Source organism: Gekko japonicus, unplaced genomic scaffold (assembly GCF_001447785.1).
Source record: "Gekko japonicus isolate JY-2015 unplaced genomic scaffold, Gekko_japonicus_V1.1 scaffold2229, whole genome shotgun sequence".
Classification (NCBI taxonomy): domain Eukaryota; kingdom Metazoa; phylum Chordata; class Lepidosauria; order Squamata; family Gekkonidae; genus Gekko; species Gekko japonicus.
The window spans coordinates 90794-108674 of NW_015165884.1; the positions used below are offsets into that span (position 1 = coordinate 90794).

At 49.9% G+C, this 17881-nt stretch overlaps 1 protein-coding gene across 1 annotated transcript in view; it reads left to right on the plus strand.

The window, feature by feature from the left end:
- The window catches only part of FAM135B (family with sequence similarity 135 member B), a 145126-nt gene that overhangs the window by 58335 nt on the left and 68910 nt on the right, over nucleotides 1–17881 (plus strand). Inside the window, exons 5-6 of the mRNA XM_015411299.1 lie at nucleotides 1403–1576; nucleotides 4615–4741. Coding sequence (XP_015266785.1) covers nucleotides 1403–1576; nucleotides 4615–4741 — 301 coding nt within the window. The remainder of the gene's footprint in view (nucleotides 1–1402; nucleotides 1577–4614; nucleotides 4742–17881) is intronic.

The following is a 17881-nucleotide window of genomic DNA, read 5'->3' on the forward strand; positions in this document are numbered from 1 at the left end:
ATCAGGAGTCCCCCTGCAATCCTAAGAGAATTTCATCTAGGCTAGGTCCATCAGTGGCTCTTAGCTGTGATCCTTCATGTTCAGAAGTTGCTGGGCCAGTTGCTAGGGTACAATAACAAGGGGTCTTTGGCCTCTGTGTTCCTGTTGTGGACCTTCCAGGGCATTTCATTACCGCTGTGGGAAACGGGATGCTAGACGAGATGTGCCCATTGGCCCAGCCCATCAGACTTCCCTTATGTTCTTTAATATTTATGAGCAGATGCTTGACATATACAGGTTTATCTATGGAGTAGAGAAGGGTGGTGGTGGTATTTTCGTACTGGGCATTCAAATCTCTAATGCAAGCTATAAAAGGTACAGTAAGTCTGTCGGCACAGACTCACATGGACCCGTGAAGCTGTCTTATACCGAACCAGACCATCAGTCCATCAAGATCAGTATTGCCACCCAGACTGGTGGCAGCTCTCCAGGGTCTCAGGTGGAGGTCTTTCACATCACCTGCTCCCTGATCCTTTTTAAGTGGAGATGCCGGGGATTGAACCAGGGACCTTCTGCAGGCCAAGCAGGGGCTTTTCCACTGAACCACAGCCTTTCTAGTTTTTCAGTGTGCATTCAGTTTGTAGAAAAGGTACAGAGAATCATAGAACTGGAACCCAACCCCCTGCACAAGGCAGGAAATTCACAAATACCTCCCCCCCATACCCCCAGTGAACCCTGTTCCATGCCCAGAAGATGACAAAATAAACCCCTCCATGATCTCCAGCCAAACTGGCCTGGAGAAAAATTGCTTCCTGTCCCCAAAGTGGCAATCAGCATTTCCCCGGGCGTGTCAGAAAGGGCCAGGAGAACTAAGCACTGAGGCAACCCTTCCCGCCCTCCCTCTCATGATATGCCTAACTTCACAGAATCAGCACTGCTGTCAGATGGCCATCTAGCCTCTGCTTGAAAACCTCCAAAGAAGGAGAGCCCACCACCTCACGAGGAAGCCTGTTCCACTGAGGAACCGCTCAAACTGCCGGGGAGTTCTTCTTAACGTTTAGCCAAAAAAATAAATCTTCTGATTTAATTTTTTTGTATTGCTCAAGAACGGCTCACCCCAACAGGCTGTATCAACAGCTTCTTACAAAACGACAGAAATCAGTTTAGGGCCAATTGCTACATTTTGGGGGGGAGGGAATGAATCTGTGAATCGGGGAACACAAGTCGCTTTCGGTTTCTTACAACCATGTCGTAATATCGACACTCTTCCTACCAGCACAATTAAGAGTGAAGCACCCTGGGAAATGTTCCTGGCTGCCGAGGGAAACCCTGCCCAGTGATCAAAACCCCATCCTCTCTAGGTCCGTACCGCTGCAGCAGACTGAACTGATGGAAGACCTTCCTCCGCTTTCTTTCTTCCCAGGCTGAAAGACGTCTCGGCAGTCCCGGTGATCAGCAGCCGCACTCTGGGGCTCCACTTCCATCCGCGGAGAGGCCTGCACCACCATGTCCCTGTCATGTTCGACTACTTCCACCTGTCTGCGATCTCTGTGACGGTGCACGCCTCCCTGGTGGCCTTACACCAACCCCTCATCAGGTAAAGGTCCATGAAGAAACAAGCACTGACACTGTGGGTGTGAGAATAGACAAAAACAGATCCAGATCCAGGGCTATTTTGGGGCAGGAACGGACAGGAGCGGAGTTCCGGCTGGCTCCCAAGTTGGCCTCGTCCAGCAGGACCTCATTAGCATAACAGGCCACACCCAACAGCAGAAACTCATTAGGATTGGCTACATTAGGGGTGTGTGGCCTAACATGCAAAGGAGTTCCTGCTACAAAAAAGGCCCTGGGTTTTGACAACAAACAAGGTAAACAGAATAAGAAGCCAAAGGTAGGTGTGGCTGGATGACCACACTTCTGGTAACATGGGGGTGTGGCCTAATGTGCTAATGAGCGGTGCTGTCACGGGTGTGGCCCAATATGCTAATGGGTTTCTGCTGTTGGGTGTGACCTACTATGCTAATGAGTTCCTGCTGGGCTTTTTCTACAAAAGAAGCCCTGCCAGATGCAATATACGTGAAGCTCTCGTATTTCAAGAAAGACCGTTGGTCCATCTAGCAAAGGTTTTCCCAACTTGGTGCTCGTGGTTTCCATGATACCCACCGATACCTCCCCTGGTGCCTGCCAAATGTTTTTAGAAAATGGGTGGGGGCAGGTGGGGCTTTGGCCCAGCAAGGCTTCTGATCGGCCACTGGATGGATACAGAAGCAGAGCCCCTCAGAACCCCCCCCCCTCGCTCACTCACCCAACCTGCCCAGGCCCAGCAGGGGGGCAATGACTCCCCCCAGCAGCAGATCAAGGCGAAGGGCTTTTGGCGAGGGAGGGGAACTGTAGTGGGGGTGGTCGCAGCAGGCCAGTGTGGGCTAGGCTTGCCAAGTCCCCCCAGGGGGCAGGGAAAACCCCGCCCCAGAGGCCCCTTCCCCGCCACTGGCAGATTGGGCCCCGGGGGGAGCCTCAACCCAACGTGCACGTCACCCAGAAGTGACGCGATCATGCCGGGCACGCTGGGGGTGGGGCCACCCCAACGTGCACATCACCTGGAAGTGACGCGACCATGCCGGGCACGCTGGGGGCGGGGCCACCCCAACGTGCGCGTCACCCGCAAGTGACGCGAACATGCCGGGCACACTGGGGGCGGGGCCACGGTCATCCGAGGGAAAACTCTATGTTTTTCCCTCGGATGGTTGTGGCCCCGCCCCCAGCGTGCCTGGCGTCGTCACTTCCAGGTGACGTGCACACACTCCGGATGCCAGCTGGGAGTCCCCCGCTGCGGCGCAACACCCGACTTGGCAACCCTAGTGCAGGCATTCTACTCATGTGGTGCCGCCAGGCAGCTGCCTAACACTGCCTTATAGAAGAGCCGGCCCTGGATACATACATACATACATACATACATACATACATACATACATACATACATTCAAACATACATACAAACATACATACATGTGTGTGTGTGTGTGTATCTGACTGGAAGATGTCCCTATCAGTTACACATAGGGTTTCCAGGTCCCCTTCTCACTCCAGTGGGGGGATTTAAGGGCCTTCCGGGGTTGGGTGGGGATGCCCCCAATCCCCACCCCCAAGCATGACCACCCGCCCAGCCTCCCCTCTCCCTCACCTCCTGCCAGATTTAAAGGGCTTCAGTTGATTCCCCCCAGCCCCGTGCACCGCAGCCCCCACCCCACTCACAAAAAGACCCTTTCAAGGTTTTTTTTTTCTTTTTTGCGAGCTGAGTGTGTGGCCCACAGTCGCCCCTCTTCCTTCCTCCTGCTTGATTTAAAGGGCCCTCCAGGCGATCAGTGGGCCACATGGATCCCCGCCGCCAATCAGCTGAAGCCCTTTAAATCTGGCAGGAGGGGAGGGAAAGGGGTGGCTAGGCGGGTGGTTGCTCTTGGGGTGGGGCTTTCCCACCGGGGGTGGGGGAAACCCCCCACCCGGACCTGGGGGTTGGCAACCCTAGTTACATGGCTACTCAGTCACTCTCCTCTCTGCTCTCTCCTCTGTGTCTGACCTCCGTGAACTCTTTGCCAGACAACCAGGAGCCAGAGTAATAGACAGATCTAACATTACTGATGGTGATTAACCTTCTGTTTCAGATTCATTACAACATTAGTTTGCTTTTCGATTCATTATGGTCTGAACGCCCAGCGAGTATCCTTGTGAATCCTTGAGAATGGTCAACAAGCTATCTTTCGAGGAAGTGTGCCTGCCATTAGCAGCCCTTCTTGCCGAAGGAAATGCCTAACTAGCCTACCAGGAAGCCTAGAATATTACTTGAAAACCACTTGACTTGATGGAGCTTTGGTAGAGTGTTCATTGGTAGAGTGGGAGCCAGTTTGGTGTAGTGGTTAAGTGCGTGGACTCTAATCTGGGAGAACTGGGTTTGATTCCCCACTCCTCCACTCACACCTGGCTGGATGACCTTGGGCAAGCCCTAGTTCTGGCACAGCTGTCCTTGAAAAAGAGCAGTTTGTGTCAGAGTTCTCTCAGCCCCACCCACCTCACAGGGTGTCTGTTGTGGGGAGGGGAAGGGAAAGGAGTTTGTACGCTGCTCTGAGACTCCAAGTGAAGGGCGGGGTATAAATCCAATCTCCTCCTCCTCCTCCTCCTCCTTCTCCTCCTCCTCCTCCTCCTCCTCTTCTTCTTCTTCTTCTTCTTCTGTTGCAATTATAAAACAGCAAAATGTGATGAGCCATAAACGTAACTTGCCAGTTTGGTGCAGTGGTGTAGTGGTTAAGAGCACGGACTCCCCACTCCTCCACATACAGCTGCTGGTGTTGGGCCAGTCCCAAATTCTTTCAGAGCTATTCTCCCAGGAGCAGTCCTCGAAAGATCTCTCTCAGCCCCACCTACCTCACAGGGTGCCTGTTGTGGAGAGGGGAAGGGGAAGGGAAAGGAGATTGTAAACTGCTCTGAGACTCCTTTGGGTAGTGAAGGGAGGGGTATAAATCCAATCTGTTTTTCTTCTTCTACTTAGGTCACAAGGGGAGTGATGGAGGACGAGGGCTTTGGAATACACTGTATCGCTGATGCTTCTGACTTTGTTCCCTTTGTTACCCTTTCGCTGTCTAGCTTTGCTCGTCCCGGGAAAGGTTCATGGCTTGGGAAAGGCAGCTTGGAAACAGGCCCAGATCCCACCGGGATGTCCCTTGAAAATCTGGTGTTTGGCGCCGGTTACTGCAAGCCTGCTGCTTCAGAGGTATGGGGAATACCCTTACGCATGACCATTTTTTTGTTCCATAGTTCTCAGAGAGCGCACGGGATCTCCCCAAAGAAGACCCACAGAATGGTAAATATAAGAGGAAGCTGTTCCTCTACCAGTCCTCCTCAGCCCGGAGGTTAGGGTCGCCAACTTTCCAAGCAAGAATCAACAAAAACAGAAATACTGCAAGTGTGCATAAATATATTCTGAAATATTTTTCAATCTTATGAGCATACAAAAATACAATCTTTATCTCTCAAGCATAACACTAATACAATGATTTCTTCAGAGTATAATACAACGGGCTGTTCACACTCTGAAGAGAATGAATATTTCCCTTCTGTGAAAACCACTGAACCCTTATGGAATTTCTATGAATTGATGAAGACGGCTTATCGTATTGATGTGGAAGAAGTTTTCATGAAACGAAACGGAAGGTATTCCGGAGAATTTCGCCCATCATCTTATCATCTCATCATCTTATCATCTGTAACAACATGAAATCATTGTATTAGTGTTATGCTTGAGAGATAAAGATTGTATTTTTGTATGTTCATAAGACTGAAAAATATTTAAGAATATATTTATGCACACTTGCAGTATTTCTGTTTTTGTTGATTCTGTATACTGCAACCCCTGTACTGTTTACCAACTTTCCAAGCAAGTCCTGGAGACTTTCTGGAATTACTGCTCGTCTCCAGACTACAGAGATCAGTTCCCCTGGAGAAAATAGCTGCTTTGGAGAGTGGACTCTATGGCATTATCCTCCACAGAAGTCCATCTCCTCCCTAGGCCCCACCCCCAAATACTGTAGGAATTTCCCAACCCAGAATTGGCAACCCTACTGGCAGAGCAGGCCCGTAGCCATGGGGAGGGGGCTGGCAGGGGCAGTGCCCCCCACAGATGTGCCCTGCCCTCTCACGGATCATGCCAGACCCTCCTGCAGCTTCCCCCTCATTGGCAGCGTTGGCCTCTGCTCCACCTCTGCCCCTGCTGCTGTGTGGTTGGTCGAGGCTGAGCAGGAGGGCCGAGGCTGAGCAGGAGGAAAGGGGAGAGGAGGGAGGGAGAGGTGCAGACTCATCGGGCCTTACTGCTTCCGCAGCTGACTTCAGCTGCGGAAGCTGGAAGGCCCATTGAGACAATGCCTCTCCCTCCCCTCCTGCTCCCCGGCTCCTGCTCCGGCTTCCCTCCTGGCTCACTGCTGGCCAAGCGGCCACCCCCTGCCCAAGTGCCTAAGGAGGAGTCGGGTCAACAGGGTGGCCATGTAGGCTGGGCTGTGCCCAGGACTGGCTGCCATGGGTGGCCAGGCATGCTCCCCCGTAAGGTGGCCAGCGCACATCCACGAGGGCGGTCCAAGCAGCTGGAGCAAGCAGCGAGAAGAGGTGGCGGTGGCCACCAATAAGGGAGCCCTGGGCACACCCAGCCAGGAAGAGGAGGCACCTGCCACAGCAGTTCCTGGAGGACCGACCAGGTAAGAGGCAAGAGCATACCACTCTCTCTATCTCTCTCTCTCTGGCTCTCTCATGCTATTGCGCCGTGTCGGCACCTCCCACTTCCTCAGGAGCCAGGCAGGCTTCAGTAGGGAAACCCTTGTGGGAGATGGATTGCCTAGATGTGTATCTCCCCCTCCCTCCCCCATTCTCCCCTCCCCTGCTGGGTTTCCCGCTTCCTCCCGCTCCCCCTCCGGCAGTTACTGCTCCCTCTTTACCCCCAAAAAAAATTCTGGCTACGGGCCCGTGGTGGAGGTGGACTGCATATTTTCTGAATTCCCTTCATTTGTTGCACTGATGTTGTTTTGCGCTCAGCAGAAATATTATTTTCCTGAGGGAGCTTTTGCTTACTGATCTTGCATCTTCTTGTACTGTAGAGCATGCCTCAGGTTCACCACAAATCTCTAATGCTTCCGTTGTCTTTATTTCTGGGTTTAGAGTTGAGGCTAGGTTGACCCTATTGAGAGAATACCTCTCCAGGCATTTACCAGTCCAGAGCTGCGACTATACTGTGACACCAAGGTTCTGGGCTGAGTGTAGTGATGCCAGGACACCCCCCCTCCCCAGTGTGGGCAGGCATCCCCTGATTTGGGGTGTTCCTCTTCGCCAGCAGCCAGCTAGGTGGCGGTGGGAATTACCCCCCCAAAAACAAGCAAGAAGCCAGAAATACACACAACATGCCTAATCAGGGCTCTTTTTGTAGCAGGAACTCCTTTGCATGTTAGGCGACACACCCCTAATGTAGCCAATCCTCCAAGAGCTTACAGTGCTCTTCTTACAGGGGCTACTGTAAGCTCTTGGAGGATTGGCTACATTAGGGGTGTGACATGGGGGGAGATACATGTCAGGGACATTGGGGAGCAGAACTCTGGTTTGTGGGCAGAACTCTATGGTAGAAGTTACTGGTTGCCAGGATGTGACTTGTGGTCTGGTGGAAGCTTGGAGGGGCAGGGGCAGGGGGTGATACACATTGTTGCATGTATTGTGATCTTACTTTGGGTAGCTTTAGGAATCACCAGAAACGTTTCCGAGTGAGTTTTTTTGGGACACAGCTCCTCCTCCTTGCTTGGTTTTGTGTTACTACTCTTGCATCGTTTTGTAGATCCAGGTGAGTAGCTGTGTTGGTCTGAAGCAGTAGATTTTGCATGCACACAAAAGCTCATACCTTGAATAAAACTTTGTTGCTCTTAGAGGTGCCACTGAATTCAAATTTTGTTCATTGTTTTGTAGTTATAGAGGGTTAGGTGTTGGACTACTTGTAATTATTCTACTAAATGCAACCTCAAATGTTTCCAGAGAGATGGAGTATGAAAAAGAGGTGTGAATGAACAGGTTAATAGTATTTATTAATCAGGGTAGCCTTTGGCAATTTGAATTGGTTTCTCTCTCCCCCCCCCCTTTCTTGTGAATCTAGAAAGTTTCAGAATTCAGCCTGGTTCACATGATACCTTGCAAAAATAGCAGACTCGAAAGCCGTTGGCAATCCAGGCAGGGAACCGTGGGCCAAATAAAATGTTTCACCTTTTGAAAAAATGTTTTGGTCAATGTTCAACATTCAGAGGCCTGGAATGCCCAGAAAATCTTGGTTTATAAACTCATTTAAAATTATATTATCTAAGGCCCTGTCCACACGAGGGGTTTTGGGCCAGGAGAGGGACGGATCGGGGCCGCAGCAAACGGGCGCGATCCCACCGCAACATCTGGGAATCATGCTGCGCCCGTCCCCCATCCGTCCCTTCTGCCGAAAAAGCGCACCAAAAAAGAATCACCTAACCGGGTGGTTCAATCGAAAGGGCCGCCGCAAGTGCGGCCGTGGGATCGGCGGTGCGTCCTTGCGCCGCCACATCCCCGGCCCCCGGCCGATGTGCGCATGCTCAAGCATGCACAGTTTGGCAGCCTCCCCCTCCCACTCGTCTCTTCCTCCCCGGCATCTGATCGTGGGATCCCGCCTGCAGCGTCTCTATTTTGGTGCGGCTCTAATTAGCCGCACTTTCACCGGTGTTTTCCCAATTAATTTCCCAATTTTTTTCCCCAGCCTTCTTCTCTCTAAATATAAGTGTATTTATGTTCGGGAATTATTATTAAAAGTGAGAGGGATTTTTAAAAAAAATATATCTACAATTAAATATAAATTAGGAAGATTGGATCCTCACCGTGCCATTATTTACCGATCTTTACATGATTGCCAAACACAGAATGAATGAAATAACTGCATAATCACTGCACTGCAATAATTGATGGTGGAAAGTCTGTCAAGTTGCAGCAGACTTACGGAGACCCCTATGGTTTCCAAGTCAAGAAATCTCAAAGGTGGGTTGCCATTGCCTGCCTCGGCGTAGCAACCCTGCACTTCCTTGGTGGTCTCCCATCCAAGTACTAAGCAAGGCCAACCTTTAGCTTCCGAGATGAGATTGGGCTAGCCTGGGCCATCAGGGCAGAGGAACAGAGGTGGTATGCCATGGCCTGCCTCTGCATAGCAACCCTGGGCTTCCCAGGTGGTCTCCCATCCAAGTACTAAGCAAGGCCAACCATGCTTAGCTTCCAAGAACTAATGAGACTGGGCTAGCCTGGGCCATCAAGGTTAGGGCAGAGGAACAGAGGTGGTTTGTCATTTCCTGCCTCTGCATAGCAACCATGGACTTCCTTGGTGGCCTCCCATTCAAGTACTAAGCAAGGTCAACCCTGCTTAGCTTCCGAGAACTGATAAGACTGGGCTATCCTGGGCCATCAAGGTTAAGGCAGAGGAACAGAGGTGGTTTGTCACTGCCTGCCTCTGCATAGCAACCCTGGACTTCCTTGGTGGTCTCCCATTCAAGTACTAAGCAAGGTCAACCCTGCTTAGCTTCCGAGAACTGATAAGACTGGGCTATCCTGGGCCATCAAGGTTAAGGCAGAGGAACAGAGGTGGTTTGCTATTGCCTGCCTCTGCATAGCAACCCTGGACTTCCTTGGTGGTCTCCCATTCAAGTACTAAGCAAGGCCAACCCTGCTTAGCTTCCAAGAACTGACAAGACTGGGCTATCCTGGGCCATCAAGCTTAGGGCAGAGGAACAGAGGTGGTTTGCTATTGCCTGCCTCTGCATAGCAAACCTGGACTTCCCGGGTGGTCTCCCGTCCAAGTACTAAGAAAGGTCAACCCTGCTTAGCTTCTGAGAACTGATGAGATTGGGCTAGCCTGGGTGTCAGCAAGCTGCCAAATGTTTGTTTCTATTGATCTGATGTGTATATGGTCATCCATGGTTCCACCCCCACTCCATCGAGGCGCTTGACTTTTCATGCGCCCCTTCTCTTCTCAGCTCTGCATTCCTTTCAGTGTACACAAGTCCTGCTTTTCTGTAACGCTATCTCCCCAAGGCCGCAGGAGGAGAGCAGAGGAGCCCTGCTTTGTCTTTAATTAGGAGAAGCCGTGGGAACGGCATACATGTTTACTTTTCAGTAACCGTTGCTTCCCAAGGTTTAGGCGCACGTGGGACCCCTTGGCCGCGCGCGGGAATCCTGATTATTGGCCAGTGTGATTATGAATTTGCTTTAACCTTTCATGCTGCTCAGGTTTTCATTATTCCTAACAGTGATCCTGTTCATGTGCTTCATGGCTTCAATAAATGTATAACCTTCTAGCAAGTGTGTACTCTGTTGTTGCTGTGGGGACCTGACACTGGGCCACCAAGCTTAGGGCAGAGGAACAGAGGTGGTTTGCCATTGCCTGCCTCTGCATAGCAAACCTGGACTTCCCGGGTGGTCTCCCGTCCAAGTACTAAGAAAGGTCAACCCTGCTTAGCTTCTGAGAACTGATGAGATTGGGCTAGCCTGGGCCACCAAGCTTAGGGCAGAGGAACAGAGGTGGTTTGCCATTGCCTGCCTCTGCACAGCAACCCTGGATTTTCATAGAAGTCTCCAACCTGACCCTGCTTAACTTCCAGCATCTGACGAGATTGAGCTAAGCTGGACCATTCAGGTCAGGGCAACAATTGCATTTGTGGAGTTGTAGCTAAAGGTCCAAAAACCTGCACAGCCACTCTTCTTGACGGTGGAATTATCTGCAGACGAGATAGCATTGTTCTTTCTTTTACGCTATCTGCTCTAACCCAGGCACTTGGTGTGCAACATGGAACACATTCCACCAGAGTTGCCAGCTCACCAACACATTGACAGCAGTGCGCCCACACACACCTGTGCTGAGCAGGTGCAAGATGTGTTTTTGTTATCTGCTGTTTAGTTAGCTCAATTAAAAAAAAACACTCGAATGGAACCGCTAGAATATCTCATGTAATTTTTTTTTTTAGAGATATTACATAGTGAGAAACTTCTGCTTTGTAAATGTGCATGCTAATGTTCTGACAATCTATTGTCATGATCACTGAATTCCCAGCTTTCTATTTTTTTTAGACACTAGCCCATTTCCTTGCAAAGTTATAAGGGGAAATGTTCCCTGCACCACAGCTGATTTGATTACCCTCTGGGGAGAAAAAATATATTTTAATTACCTAAATGAATGTAATTAAAGGGACATTAGTCTGATCCAGCAAGGTTGTCCCATTTTTGTAATTTATAGCTTAAGGGGGGGGGGGCTTTTTTCTAATTCTTCTTTGCTTGACCACCTGCAAAGAATTCTTATTTGTCACAGATGACCAAGGTAGTGACAATATAGAAGCCTACCCGAGCTTCTGTAAATATCTGGGATTTATAGAATACATTTGGTATGTCTAGCTTCAGTAGTAAGAAGAACATGCAAGTAAGTTAAAAATCATGGGGAGGACTAAAAATCATTTTTTAAAATACAAAATATAAACTTCAACATTTCTATGTAGAGAACCTGATGTCTTCTGAGGTTCTGTATGCATTCCCATCCATATTTTGCCAACGGAGATGTTAAGAGGGATGCTAGTAAAACAGCATTTGAGCCGCTGAGTGCATTCCAGGATCTCTTGAAGCACAGGAAAAGGCTCCGAGGCAAACACTCTTAAATATGATGCCGCCATATTGAAGTAAGTGGGCCTGCAGTCAAAGTATGGGGGATAGATTAGTTACCTATGAATGGTTGTGTTGCATCAGACCAATAGACCATCCGATCCAGTGTTCTGTTCTGTTTCACACAGTGGCCAGTCAGTTGCCTATAGAAGGCCTGCTAGCAGGTCAGGCGCCTCGGCTCAGTGGAAGAGCCGCAGCTTTGCATAAAGAAGCCCCCAGGTTCAATCCCTGGCATCTCATAAGAACATAAGATAACATCAGAAGAGCCATGCTGGATCAGATCAAGGGTCCATCTAGTCCAGCCTCCTGTCTCACACAGCGGCCAACTGGTTCCTCTGGAGGGCCCACAACAGGGCAGAGAGGCCGAGGCCTTCATAAGAACATTAGAACAGCTCTGCTAGATCAGACCACTGAAGGTCCATCTAGTCCAGCATCCTGTCTCACACAGTGGCCCACAGGTTCCTCTGGAGGGCCCACAACAGGGGAGAGAGGCCGAGGCCTTCATAAGAACATTAGAACATCCCTGCTGGATCAGACCACTGAAATTCCATCTAGTCCAGCATCCGGTCTCGCACAGTGGCCAACTGGTTCTTCTGGAGGGCCCACAACAGGGCATGGAGGCCGAGGCCTTCATAAGAACATTAGAACAGCCCTGCTAGATCAGACCACTGAAGGTCCATCTAGTCCAGCCTCCTGTCTCACACAGTGGCCAACCAGTTCCTCTGGAGGGTCAACAACAGGGATGAGAGGCTGAGGCCTTTCCCTGATGTTGCCTCTGGAGTGCCTCTGAATGTGGAGGTTCCCCTCAGCCACCATGGCTAGTAGCCATTGATAGACTTACCCTCCATGAATCTTTCACATCCCCTTTTCAAGCTGTCTATTCCTGTGGCCATCATGGCATTCTCTGGCAGTGAATTCCATCTTTGAATCACTCTCTCTGTTAAGTGGTATTCCCTTTTGTCCATTCTGAATCTACTGCCCATCAGCTTCATTGGAAGCCCTCGAGTTCTAGTCTTTTGGGAGAGGGAGAACCAGGTGATGGGAAAGTCCTCTGCCTGAGACTCTACAGGGCTGCTGCCAAAGTGACTTTGCTAGACCAAGGTTCGGACTCAGTATGAGGCCTCTTCAAGAGGGAATTGGATAAACATCTGGAGCAGAGGTCCATAAGTGGCTATTAGCTACAAGGCATAGATAGGAACTCTCAGGCTGGGGAAAGGGATACTCTGTATTCTTGGTGCTTGGGTGGGGAGGGGGTTAACAGTGGGAGGGCTCCTAGTGTCCTGGCCCCACTGATGGACCTCCTGATGGCACCTGGTATTTTTGGGCACTGTGTGACAGAGTGTTGGACTGGATGGGCCATTGGCCTGATCTAACGTTGGCTTCTCTTATGTTCTTATGGTAGGAACTCTGTGTCTGGGGCAAGTGATGCACTGTATTCTTGCTGCTTGGGGGGGGGGCAACAGTAGGAGGGCTTCTAGTGTTCTGGCCCCACTGATGGACCTCCTGATGGCACCTGGTATTTTTGGCCAGTGTGCGACAGAATGTTGTACTGGATGGGCCATTGTCCTGATCCAACACTGGCTTCTCTTATGTTCTTATGATAGGAACTCTCAGGCTGGGGAAAGTGATGCTCTGTATTCTTGGTGTTTGGTGGGGGGCAACAGTGGGAGGGCTTCTGGTGCCCTGGCCCCTCTTATGGACCTCCTGATGGCACCTGGTATTTTTGGCCACTGTGCGACAGAGTGTTGGACTGGGTGGGCCATTGGCCTGATCCAACACTGGCTTCTCTTATGTTCTTATGGTAGGAACTCTTAGTCTGGGGCAAGTGACGCTCTGTTTTCTTGGTGCTTGGAGGGAGGCAACAGTGGAAGGACTTCTGGTGTCCTGGCCCCTCTTATGGACCTCCTGATGGCACCTGGTATTTTTGGCCACTGTGTGACAGAGTGTTGGGCTGAATGGTCCATTGGCCTGATCCAACACTCGCTTCTCTTATGTTCTTACGATAGGAATCTCAGTCTGGGGCAAGTGATGCTCTGTATTCTTGGTGCTTGGGGGGGGCAACAGTGGGAGGGCTTCTAGTGTCCTGGCCCCACTGCTGGACCTCCTGATGGCACCTGGTATTTTTGGTCACTGTGTGAGAGAGTGTTGGACTGGATGGGCCATTGGCCTGATCCAACATGGGCTTCTCTTATGTTCTTATGTTCTCTTCATGAGTTCAATGTGCCTCCTTGTTGTTGCTCCCCAGTACTGATACTCTGAGTGTTACCTCTTCTGGCCATGGGTGCCCCTGTAGTCATTGTGGCTAGTAGCTATTGATGGTTGTGTATTTATATTATTATCATTATTATTATTATTTAGAGCATTTTGTACTTCTTCCTTCCTAGAACAGCTATGCAAGCTATGTTTCAGAGTCAGAGAGTCCTGGAAACCAGAGGAATTATATATTATAAAATACACCCTTTTTGCAAAGAGACAGGCCAAACAGGTAAGATGCAAGCAATGAGGCATTAAAGAGGCGCCTCCCTGACGTGGGTGGCCCAGTCTAGCCCGGTCTCATCAGATCTCAGAAGCTAAGCAGGGTCAGCCCTAGTGAGCACTTGGAGAGGAGACCACCAAGGAAGTCCAGTTTGGTGTAGTGGTTTGGAACGTGAACTCTAATCTGGGAGAACCAGGTTTGATTCCCGACTCCTCCACAGGCAGCTGCTGGTGTGACCTTGGGTCAGTTGCAGATTCTTTCAGAGCTGTTATCTGAAGAGCGTTTCTCAAAAGAGCTCTCTTAGCCCCACTTACCTCACAGGGTGTCTGTTGTGGGGAGGGGAAGGGGAAGGAGATTGTAAGCTGCTCTGAGACTCCTTCAGGTAGTGAGGGGTGGGGTATAAATCCAATCTCTTCTTCTTCTAGTTGGGTGTAGTGGTTAAGTGTGCGGACTCTAATCTGGGAGAACCAGGTTTGATTCCCCACTCCTCCACTTGCACCTGGGTGGATGACCTTGGGCAAGCCACCTTTACCAATGTCCACGATTCTCCCAAAAATTCAAAAACAGATAAATCGTTGCACGTTGATGACGTATCCAAACCCACAGCAACCGTGCTAAGTTTTTCGAACACAAGGTAATGAGGGGAGGGACCACAAAAAATAAAATGTTGCATTCTGATGACATGTAGCTTCCGGCCCAAAAATTCTCCTGCACTCTCCAGTGACCTAGTCACTACGTGGCTAGGCGCTCGCCTCATGAAAACGGCGAGAGAAAAAGCTGGTACATGCGCGGTAAAGGACTGTCCTGTCATCTCGTGTTCGCCGATTCTGTAAAATATAGATTTTTTTACTGTTTGAAGTTCCGGTAAAAACTGAAGTCCGATATGGGCCACGGCTTCCTATGGGCGCATAATGTGGTGCTCTAGGCCTTGGGCAAGCCATAATTCTGGCACAGCTGTTCTTGAAAAAGAGCAGTTTCTGTCAGAGTTCTCTCAGCCCCACCTACCTCACAGGGTGTCTGTTGTGGGGAGGGGAAAGGAAAGGAGTTTGTAAGCTGCTCTGAGACTCCTTTGGGAAGTGAAGGGCGGGGTATAAATCCAACCACCTCCTCCTCCTCCTCCTCCTCCTCCTCCTCCTAGAAAGGCAATGGCAAACCACCTCTGTGCATTTCTTGCCTTGAAAACTCCATAAAGGGTCGTCATAAGTCATCCACGGCTTGCCGGCACTTTCCCCCACCCCTCTAAATGTAGCACTGTACCTGGAAAAAAACAACAACGCATATATAGCTAACCCCTGGCGGCGGGTTCTTACAATCACGGATCACCCACTTTCTACAAACTTTCTTCTTTCTCCTCTGTCTCAGCACAAACTGGCTTTTTCCAGACCTCCTCTGGTGGGTGAGAATGACATTCAAAAACCAAGGCAGTTTTTCTCATTTCTTTCCTCCCAGCTATGCCAAGGATGAATGCCACAAATATTAACGCCCAGCGACAACTGCAGTGATAAGTGTCCTAAAGAAAGCAACAGATTTCTCATCAGTTACTGTGGATCTGGGAGCGGGGGAGGAACGGTGACTCATTCGGCAAGATATTGTTCAATTAAGTCGGTTGCAGAGAATGGCCCAGGCTGCAAAATAGTCTGAACTTTAAATAGCGGTCTGACACTTTGTGGAATAGCAAGTCGGTCAAAATGTTGAGGGGGGGGGATGTGTTGTCTGCTAGGAAGCTGACTTACCATGTCAGATTATGCAGGGAAGCCATTGAAATTCATAAGCATAAACACAATTTCAACAGGAAAGAAGAAGAAGAAGAGAAGAGATTGGATTTATACCCCGCCCTTCACTACCCAAAGGTGTCCCAGAGCAGCTTACAAACTCCCTTCCCTTCCCCTCCCCACAACAGACACCCTGTGAGGTGGGTGGGGCTGAGAGAGCTCTTGACAGAAACTGCTCTTTTTCAAGGACAGCTCTTATCAGAACTACGGCTTGCCCAAGGTCATCCAGCCAGGTGCAAGTGGAGGAGTGGGGAATCAAACCCGGTTCTCCCAGATTAGAGTCCGCACACTTAACCACTATACCAAACTTCACCATATAAACTTCACCATGGTTTCCTGTCCTGAAGAACACAAAATTCTCTACATCTTACAAGAGCACTACAGATAAAATTAGAATTTCAACAGCCAATCCATATGCAAAAGAACCTCCTCAGGAAAGCTCCTCCATTAGCATAGCACAGCCTAGGGAACTTCTACAAGATAATGACTCAGCCCTACCCCCACCTTCCTGAGTAGATATAAATTACCTGCCTACCATTTTTCTTCTCACCTTGACACAGAAAGTACTCCATCTTTCTGTGTTATACCTCTGAGGATGCCAGTCCCATCTACTGGTGAAACGTCAGGTCCTACAATGCCAAGACCATGGCCATACAGCCCAGAAAATCTACAATACTAAAATCAGTGTATTATCAGTAGTCCAGAACAGGTAGTCAAAATGGTTGGGGGGAAATAGCTCTCACACTATTTCAGGCCAGGTTTCCAGTTTTGTGCAACAGAAAGGTATATCTTCAGAGCCCGTCGGTCTGTTATCAGTCATCCAGGACAGATGGTCAAAATGGTATGTAACCAGGATACTCTAAGTACTTTGCCATCGAGATGGATCCACAAGAAAAAAGATGGTGTTTCACAAAGCAGATAATGTATTATCAGTTGTAACAGCTGTGTTTCCTCTCTGGTGCCATTCGAAGAGCGACAGCCGTGCGGAAACAAAACTCCCCAATTAGAAGCATGTCCGCCATCAAAGGTCAATTTTGATCCCACCCCCCAGTTCTTACAATGTATGTTTTTTTAAAAATTTTAATTATTTTTTCTCTGAACACACGGCCGAAAATGCTCCTGCTACGATCTGTTTTGCTTTCCAGCTTGCGGAGACAGTGTCAATTACTGAGATAATTGAACTAATGAGCTTGTTTATCAACTGCAGATTGCTTGCTTAGTTAACGTTCCATCGCCGCTTTCCTTCCTTCCTCCCCCCTCCCATGGCCCGATGTGAGTTCCATGTGACAACCACTGGGAAAAAGAGAGGCGCTAAAAGCAAGCCTCCGATTTGACAGGAAATAATGCTGCGAAGACAGACAAGGTAGTGGTGATCACATCTTTTCATAGAATCATAGAGTTGGAAGGGGCCTCCAGGGTCATCTAGTCCAACCCTCTGCACAATGCAGGAAATTCACAAATACTTCCCCCACACACACACACACGAGTGACCCCTCTTCCATGTCCAGAAGATGGCAAAAAACCCTCCAGGATCCCTGCCCAAACTGGCCTGGAGAAAAAATGATTCCTGACCCCAAAAATGGTGAGCAGCACTGGGTCAAGAAAGGGCCACGAGAACTAAGCACTGAGGCAACCCTTCCTGCCCTCCCTCTCATGATCTGCCTCAGTCCACAGTATCAACATTGCGGTCAGATGGCCATCGAGCCTCTGCTTGAAAACCTCCAGAGAAGGAGACCCCGCCATTTTAATGGGTCCTCAGAGAGCCAGTTTGGTGCAGTGGTTAAGTGCGCGGACTCTAATCTGGGAGAACTGGGTTTGATTCCCCACTCCTCCACTTGCACCTGCAAGATGACCTTGGGCCAGTCACAAGTTCTCTCAGAGCTGTTCTCTCAAGAGCAGTCCTCAAAAGAGCTCTCTCAGCCCTGCCTACTTCACACAGGGTGTCTGTTGTGGGGAGGGGGAAGGGAAAGGAGTTTGTAAGCCACTCTGTGACTCCGAATGAAGGGTGAGGTATAAATCCTACCTCTCCTCTTTCCTCAGCTGGTCTGGCATCAGCATAGTCTGAAGTGGGGCATCTGCCGGGGTCCAGGGATTCCGTCAGGGCCCACTGCTGCTGACTCCTCACTCTTCTCTGATGCCCCTGCTCTCCTCCTTCCACTGCCTGCTTCCAGGTGCTTTGTCACCTGTGCTCCCAGCTGTGTATGCTGCCTAGAGATGCTGGAGGAGGAGGAGGAGAAGAAGAAGGAGGAGAAGAAGGAGGAGAGGAGGAGGAGGAGGAGGAGGAGAAAAGAAGAAGAGGAGGAGGAGGAGGAGAGGAGGAGGAGGAAAAGAGGAGGAGGAGAAGAAGATGAGGAGGAGGAGGAGGAGAGGAGGAGGAAATTGAATTTATACCTTCACTACCCAAAGGAGTCTCAGAGGGGCTTACAATCTC